General features: G+C 40.9%; 1 protein-coding gene across 26 annotated transcripts in view; it reads left to right on the plus strand.

The window, feature by feature from the left end:
* PBRM1 (polybromo 1) overlaps window positions 1–8,944 on the plus strand; it is a 147,016-nt gene that overhangs the window by 80,891 nt on the left and 57,181 nt on the right. For all 26 annotated transcript variants that reach the window (XM_017539828.2, XM_037736327.1, XM_037736075.1 and 23 more), the window contains one exon: window positions 2,138–2,349. In XM_017539828.2, coding sequence (XP_017395317.1) covers window positions 2,138–2,349 — 212 coding nt within the window. The remainder of the gene's footprint in view (window positions 1–2,137; window positions 2,350–8,944) is intronic.

An 8,944-nucleotide genomic window follows, 5' to 3' on the forward strand; every position in this document is an offset into this window, starting at 1 on the left:
AGAAGCAAGACTCCATCTTAAAAAAAAAAAAAAAGAAAACCCTTTCCAGAAACACCATTTAGGCTATTGATAGTGTCTTTTAATTGCTTGCCAGTTCACCTTTGCTGATGGGGAGTGGCATCCTGGGGACCTCTCTGAAGTTTGATGCTCTAGTGGCGTATATCAACAGGCGGCTAACTTGGCCACACTCCTGAGCAGAGTGTCTCTGTAACTGCTAAGACCTTTGTGGTTAGTTTTGTGAATACGTTTTTAGACTCTGGTATTCTTACTTAATAGAATTCTATTTAAGCCAGCCAGGAGTGGTGGCTCACACCCGTAATTTAAGCACTTTGGATCCTCGAGGAGGATCACTCGAGGCCAGGAGCTCAAGACCAGCTTGGGCAACATAGGGAGGACCCTGTCTCTACAAAAAAATTAAAAATTAGCCAGCTTGAGCCCAAGAAGTTGAAGCTATAGTGAGTTGTGATTACGCCACTGCACTCCAGTCTGGGTGACAGAGCAAGACCTGGTCTCAAAAAAAAAAAAAAACAAAAAACACAATTATGTGTAAACCTTCCTCAGACCACAGTGAACTAGAAATAGTAATAAAATTTCTTCCAGTCTAAATTCTGAAGTTTATATTGCTGACTCCCTGCATTTTATTTTTTTGTTTTTTTTAATTTATTTTAAATAAAAATAAAATAATTTATTTAAAATAAAAAAAAGAACTTTTTTACTAAGATTGGGTTTCACCATGATGGCCAGGCTAATCTTGAACTCCTGACCTCAGGTGATCCACCCACCTTGGCCTCCCAAAGTGCTAGGATTACAGGCCTGAGCCAGCGCGCCTGGCCCTGTTTTGTTTTTTTGAGACAGAGTCTCATTCTGTTGCCCAGGCTAGAGTCCAGTGGCACGATCTTGCTTCACTGCAACCTCCGCCTCCTGAGTTCAAGCGATTCTCCTGCCTTAGCCTTCTGAGTAGCTGCAATTACATGGGTGCATCACCATGCCTGGCTAATTTTTGTGTTTTTAGTAGAGATGAGGTTTTACCATTTTTGTCAGACTGGTCTTAAATTCCTGACATCAAGTGATCCACCTGCCTTGGCCTCCCAAAGTGCTGGGATTATAGGCATGAGCCACCACACCTGGCCTATTTATTGATTTTTTTTTTTTTTTTTTTTGGGAGACAAGGTCTTGCTCTGTTGCCCAGGGTGGAATGCAGTGGTGCCATCATAACTTACTGCACCCTTGAACTCCTGGGCTCAAGCAACCCTCCCACCTCAGCCTCCCAGATAGCTAGGACTACAAATGTGTACCCGCATGCCCGGCTAATTTTTTGTTGAGACAGTGTCTTGCTGTGTTGCTTAGGCTGGTCTCAAACTCCTGGTCTTAAGCAATCCTCACACCTCAGTCTCCCAAAGCATTGGGATTATAGGTGTGAGTCACCATGCCTGGGCCCCTTATTTCATAAATGAGGAAAGAGACTCAAATGTTCTGGGTATGACATAGATAATCTTTTTTCCATCTTTCATTATGTTGCCTTTGCCTGTTCTCCAGAATTACACAGTTATTTCTGGGAAATTAAAATGAACACTAAATCTGAGGCTTGTAACCATTACAGAATTCCTTCATGGCTTTGCTTTAGGTTCACATATTCACAGGCTCTCACTAGCCTAGGCAACCATGATGTAGGACCAAAAGGAAGAAAATAGATAAAGCCTATTATGTAATAATATGCTTGTCTGCTATTAAGAGAAAGTAAAAATCCAAAGAATACATAAAAGTAAGTGTTGAACATACTGTGGAGCATTGGTACAATTCTTGGTGCTGGCAGCCACCATCCCCTGCCAGAATCAGTTGATGTATGTGCCATGTATCTCCAAGGGAAAATATGTGAGTCCTTTCCTTTTACATGAGCTGTACAAGAAGTGAGCCTTGAAGTAAAGGAAAATGGTGGGCATGAGACTTACCATGGTAAAATGACACTTTGGATTTTGTTCTAACAAACTTCAGAAAGATACCCTGAAGTATCTTTTATAGCTCTGTACAGAAATACCATTTTATCAATTAAAGAAGCGTTTAATAGAGTTTAACATATAATCGAGGTGTTTAAAAGAAACAGCTTTTGTGTCAATGGATACTCTTGATACCGTTATAGGACAGATTCAGAAATATATGAAGATGCGGTAGAACTTCAGCAGTTTTTTATTAAAATTCGTGATGAACTCTGCAAAAATGGAGAGATCCTTCTTTCACCAGCACTCAGCTATACCACAAAACATTTGCATAATGATGTGGAGAAAGAGAAAAAGGAAAAATTGCCAAAAGAAATAGAGGAAGATAAACTAAAAAGAGAAGAAGAAAAAAGAGGTTGGTTTCTTTTCATTTTATTGAATATGAAGAAATATACTGTCTTCTAGCTGTTCTCGTAATTAGCTGTGGAAAAGAGTCCTGTATGTATGAATGAAACCTCAGGGTATTGACTATTTTTGAGTGGACACGATGAGATGGAAATGTTTTTGTAGTTGTCAATTTGGTCATCAGATCTAGAAAAGATTGAAAGTTACCTGGGACACAGCTGTTATCCTGATATTTCAGGAAAAGAATCAGTTGATTCACAAGTGTGGGGACTTAATGCCGCTTTATATTATTGGTAGATCAAAACCTAAGGAGGCCAGCTGGAACTAGAAACCATTTTCAACAGTGAGTCCATCAAGTTTTTGCCATATCATACAGTAGCATTGCTTTCCTCATAGATACTCTGTGCCAAACAAGTAGATGACGTTTTGGTTGAATCACATACCTGGAGAAAAGTTTTATTTTAATTGTATCAAACTATAAAATGTTACTTTGGGTCACTTGCCATAATTTAGAAATATTTTGATAACAGGACCTTATTACAAATTGGATTATTTCTGATGAAGTTCAAGTTCACATAGATTCCTAGAATATGTGACTTTTAAGTTATGTTAGTCTTTGGCATCAGATCTCCTCCATAGATATTTTTCCCTTTGGCAAGAAAACAAAATAGATTAATAGATTAATTTGAAGCAAATTCTTTTAAGTGATGGCATACTCAAAAAAAGAAGTGAAAGAAACATGGTTGGCGAGAATAGTAATTTTGCCAGCATAGAACTAACTGCAAAACCAACAGCTTTGCCACCAGAGGAGATACACTCATTCAGGAAGATAGTGAGTATATATGTGTGGGGTTTAGGAGAGGGAGGAATCTGACTTTGCCGGCTAAAAGTGGTTGATGCAGAAATGCATGGAGTAAAGCTGCAACTTTGATGGCCCAAGGTGATAATCCAAGTTAAAGAATATTCTCAAAATTAGACGTCTATAAAAGGACTGAGATAAGCTCTCCACACATTCCCAGCCAACTGGAAAACTATACATGCTGTGGGGAAAGATGCAAAAGAACCTGGTGAAAAGCAAAAATCCAAGGAGTACTTGAAAATTGGGTGCAACTTTGAGTTCATCCCCCAACTATGCACAGACCTATCAGCAGATGGTACATGCTTATGAGCTTGACCTTCACCTAAGTCATTGGCTGGAGAGAGTAGCAACCCCTGGTGTCAGGTTGCTTAGTAGACCTATAATGGGAGCTCCAGAGGTGGGAAGAGAAAGGGGGAGAAAAAAGATTTGAAGACATAATAGCTGAAAACCTCTCAAATTTGATGAAAAACATTAATCTACAGCTCCACCTAAGAGAAACACAAAGAGAATCCTGTTTAGATACATCATAATCAAACTGTTGACAATCTTGAAAGCAGCAACTGATTCATCACCTACATTATCCGCACATCCCATCAAGGGGCCTGGGGATTGTCCAGCCCAACTGACAACCAGTGATAGCTGAGCACTTTTCCCAGAGTCTGGGGTCAGAGCCACTCAACCTGCCACTACCACCACAACTGGTACCCATCTTCATGTGCTACCTGTCCATCTGGGTACTAGCCGACCCATCATAGCCATTGCCAGCACCGTTGTACAACACTTGGGTCCCAGAGGGTTGTCCCAGCACTGCTACTGCCTTCACCCTTGCCATGTCCACTGCCCAGGGGCTCAGGGACCCACCCTTGATCCACTGCTGCCATTCCTGGCACTCCAGCAAGCCAGCCAGAGTCTCAAGAATTGGCCTGCCTAGACCCACTTGACAGCCCAGTCCACAGCAATACTTTACCATAGCCTCCACTATCAACTGCACCCCAATCCAGGGGCCCGCAGACCCCCACAGCTCATTAGGAACTGGGCTCCACAGGAGGCAGTGAGTGGCAGGCAAGCGAACATTACCACCTGAGTTCTGCTTCCTGTCAGAGCAGCGGTGGCAATAGATTCACTATATTGTGAACTGTGTATGTGAGGGATCTAGGTTGTGTACTCCTTATGAGACTCTAATGCCTGATGATCTGAGGTGTAACAATCTTGTTCTGAAACCATCCCACCCAACCCTCATCCCCTACCCCCACAAACCCCACCACCATTCATGGAAAAATTGTCTTCATGAAACTTGCCCCCGGTGCCAAAAAGGTTGGGGGCTGCCCTAAGCCACTGAGGAAGTCATGGATACCACTGATTCTGTTTACAGTAGAAGGAATCAAACAGAGATTACACTACTGTACACACCCAGAATCAAAATCAAAGTACCCTGCACAACCAACACCATAGGTACATCTTCAGGGAAAAGTCCTCTTCTATGAAAGTAAATTCAAAACACTGGGAAGTGACTGTTATACCAAACACACATATATCAATGTAAGGACACAGAAATCAAGAAAAGCAAGAAAATATGGTAACTCCAAAGGAACCCAATAATACTCTAGCAATAGATTCTAATCAAAAAGTAATTTATCGGCTACACACAGTGGCTTGCAACTGTAATCCCAGCACTTTGGGAGGCTGAGGCTAGGGGATCACAAAGTCAGGAATTGGAGACCAGCGTGGCCAACATGGTGAAACTCTGTCATTACTAAAAATACAAAAATTAGCCAGGCATGGTGGCATGCAATCCCCGCTACTTGGAAGGCTGAGCCAGGAGAATAGCTTGAACCTGGGAGGTGGAGGCGGCAGTGAGCCGAGATCTCACCATTGCGCTCCAGCCTGGGCCAGAGCAAGATTCCATCTCAAAAACAAAGTAATTTATCAAATTCCAGGAAAATAATTCAAAGTTTGATATAAAAGAAGCTCAGTGAAATACAAGACAATTCTCAGAAACAATACAAAGAAATCAGAAAAACAATTTAGAATATGAACGAGAATTTTATCAAATAAATATTATGAAAAAGAACTAAAAAATTCTGCAACTCGACCAGGCGTGGTGGCTCACCCAGCTACTCAGAAGGCTGAGGCAGGAGAATTGCTTGAACCCAGGAGGCAGAGGTTGCAATGAGCCAAGATTGTGCCATTGCACTCTAGCCTGGGCAACAAGAGCAAAACTCCATCTCAAAAAAAAAAAAAAAAAATCTGTAGCTTAAGAATTTATTGAATAAAATGCAAAAGATATTTGAAAGCTTTAAGAACAGACTGTAACAAGCAGAAAAAATAATTTCAGGAGCTGAGCACCTGTGGCTCACACTTATAATCCAAACACTTTGGGAGGCCGAGGCAGGTGGATCACAAGGTCAGGAGATTGAGACCATCCTGGCCAACATGGTGAGACCCTGTCTCTACTAAAATACAAAAAATTAGCCTGGTATGGTGGCACACGCCTGTAGTCCCAGCTACTTGGGAGGCTGAGATAGGGGAATCACTTGAACCCAGGAGGTGGAGGTTGTAATGAGCTGAGATTGCACCACTGCACTCCAGCCTGGTAACAGAGCAAGACTCTGTCTCAAAAAATACACACACACACACACACACACACACACACACACACACACACAGGCCATAAAGCAAGACTCTGTCTCAAAAAATACACACACACACACACACAAGCCATAAAGCAAGACTCTGTCTCAAAAAATACACACACACACACACACACAAGCCATAAAGCAAGACTCTGTCTCAAAAAATACACACACATACATACATACATACATACATACATACAGGCCATATATGACAGATCCAGAGCTAACATCATGCATAATGAGGGAGAGCTGAAAGCCTTTCTTCTAAGAACTGGAACAGGATAAATATCCCCACTTTCACCACTCCTATTCAACATAGTACTTTAAGAGAATCAGGCAAGAGAATGAAATAAATTGGAGAAGTCAAATTGTCCCTCTTTGCTAATGATATGATCTTATATCTAGAAATACCTGGAGACTTCATCAAAAAAACTCTTAAGTCTGAGAAGTAAATTCAGTGACTTGCAGGATACAAAATCAGCATATAGAAATCAGTAGTGTTTCTATACACTAGTAATGAGCTAGCTGAGAAAGAAATCAAGAAGGCCACTTTGGGAGGCTGAGACAGGTGGATCGCTTGACATCAGGAGTTTGAGAACAGCCTGGCTAACATGGTGGAACCTTTTCTCTATCAAAAATACAAAAATTAGCTAGGTGTGGTGGTGTGCACTTACAATCCCAGCTACTTGGGAGGCTGAGGCAGAAGGATCCCTTGAACATGGGAGGCAGAGATTGCAGTGAGCCAAAATTATGCCATTGCACTCCAGCATGGGCAACAACAGCAAAATTTGTCTTAAAAACAAAAAAAAAGAAAAGAAATCAAGAAGGTAATCCTATTTATAACATCCACCAAAAAAAAAAAAAAAAAAAAAAAAAAAAATCTACAAAGAAATTTAAGGAGGTAAAAGATCTCTACAAGGAAAACTGTAAAACACTGATGTAAGAAACTGAAGAGGACGCAAACAAATGCAGACATCCCAGATGCTCATGGATCTGAAGAATTAGTATTCAAATGAGCATATTACTCAAAGCAATCTACAGAGCTCAGTCTCCAATTTCTATCAAAATACCAATGTCATTTTCACAGAAATACAAAAAAACAGTCAGGCTGGGCATGGTGATTCACACCTGTAATCTCAGCACTTAGAAAGACCAAGGCATGCTGGGCGTGGTGACTCACGCCTGTAATCCTAGCACTTTGGAAGGCCGAGGTGGGTGGATCACCTGAGGTCAGGAGTTCAAGACCAGCCTGGCCATCATGGTGAAACCCCATCTTAAAAAAAATAAATAAAATAAAAAGACCAAGGCAGGTGGATCACTTGAGGTCTGGAGTTCGAGACCAGCTTGGCCAACATGGTGAAAACCCGTCTCTACTAAAAATGGACAAATTAGGCTGGTCGTAGTATCTCATGCCTGTAACCCTAGCACTTTGGGAGGCCGAGGCGGGCAGATCACCTGAGGTCAGGAGTTCGAGACCAGCCTGACCAACATGGAGAAACCCTCTACTAAAAATACAAAATTAGCCCAGTGTGGTAGTTCATGCCTGTAATCCCAGCTACTCAGGAGCTGAGGCAGGAGAATCACTTCAACCTGGAGGCAGAGGTTGTGGTGAGCTGAGATCACACCGTTGTGCACCAGCTTGGGCACCAAGAGCAAAACTCAAAAAGAAAAAAAATAAGTAAATACAAAAATTAGTTGGGCATGGTGGCACATGCCAGTAATCCTAGCTACTGGGGAGACTGAGGCAGGAGAATCACTTGAAATCGGGTAGCAGAGGTTTCAGTGAGCCGAGATCACACCACTGCACTTCATCCTGGGCAACAGAGCAAGACTCTGTCTCAAAATAACATAAATAAAATTAAAAAAAAATTTAAATCCTAAAATTTGGATGGAACAAAAAAAAGGCCTGAATAGCCAAAGCAATCCTGAACAAAAAGAACAAAGCTGGAGGCATCACACTGTCTGACTTCAAAATATATTAGAAAGCTAGGGTAACCAAACAGCACAGTATTGGTATAAAAACAGACACATAGACCGATGGAACTGAATAGAGAATTTAGAAGAGAATCCAAATATTTATAACCAAGTGGTTTTCAACAAGAGCATCAAAAACATGCATTGCAGAAGGACACCCTCTTCAATAAATGGTAGTGGAAAAATTTAATACCCAGATGTAGAAAATGAAACGAGGCTCCTATCTCTTACTATATACAAATATCAACTCGAGATGGAGTAAAGACTTAAACATAAGACCCAAAACTATAAAGCAACTAGAAGAAAACACTTCAGGACATTGATCTAGGCAAAGATTTTATGGCCCAGGCCTCAAAAGTACAGACAACACAAATCGACATGTGGGATTATATTAAATTAAAAATCTGCACAGCAAAGGAAACAAGAGAGTGAAGAGACAACCTGCCCAGTGGGAGAAAATATTTGCAAACTATTCATCTGATAAGGGACTAATATCTGAATATACCAGGAATTCAAACATCTGAACAGTAAAAAACTATAATAATAATTCCATGAAAAAATGGGCAAAGGACATGAATAGACATTTCTAAAATGAAGGCATATAAATGGTTAATACATATATAATAAAATGTTAGATATGACTAATCATCAGGGAAATGCAAATCAAAACTATCTTATTATCATCTTATTACCCAGATAGAATGGCTATTAATAAGAAGACAGTAAGCAGTAGATGTTGGCTAGGATGCAGAGAAAAGGGAACTGTTATATACTGTTGGTAGGAATATAAATTACTACAGTTACTATGTGAAACAGTATGGAGATTTTTCAAAATAATAAAAATAGAACTATATGATCCAGCAAGCCTACTACTAGGTGTTTATCCAAAGGAAAAGAAATCAGTATATCAAAGGGATACCTGCATTCACCCATTTATTGCAGCACTATTCGCAATAACAAAGATACAAATTCATCCTAAGTATGCATCAGTGGATGAAAGCATAAAGAAAATGTGGTATGGAGGCCGGGCGCGGTGGCTCAAGCCTGTAATCCCAGCACTTTGGGAGGCCGAGGCTGGTGGATCACGAGGTCAAGAGATCGAGACCATCCTGGCCAACATGGTGAAACCCCGTCTC

This window comes from Cebus imitator, unplaced genomic scaffold (assembly GCF_001604975.1).
Source record: "Cebus imitator isolate Cc_AM_T3 unplaced genomic scaffold, Cebus_imitator-1.0 Scaffold0, whole genome shotgun sequence".
NCBI lineage: Eukaryota > Metazoa > Chordata > Mammalia > Primates > Cebidae > Cebus > Cebus imitator.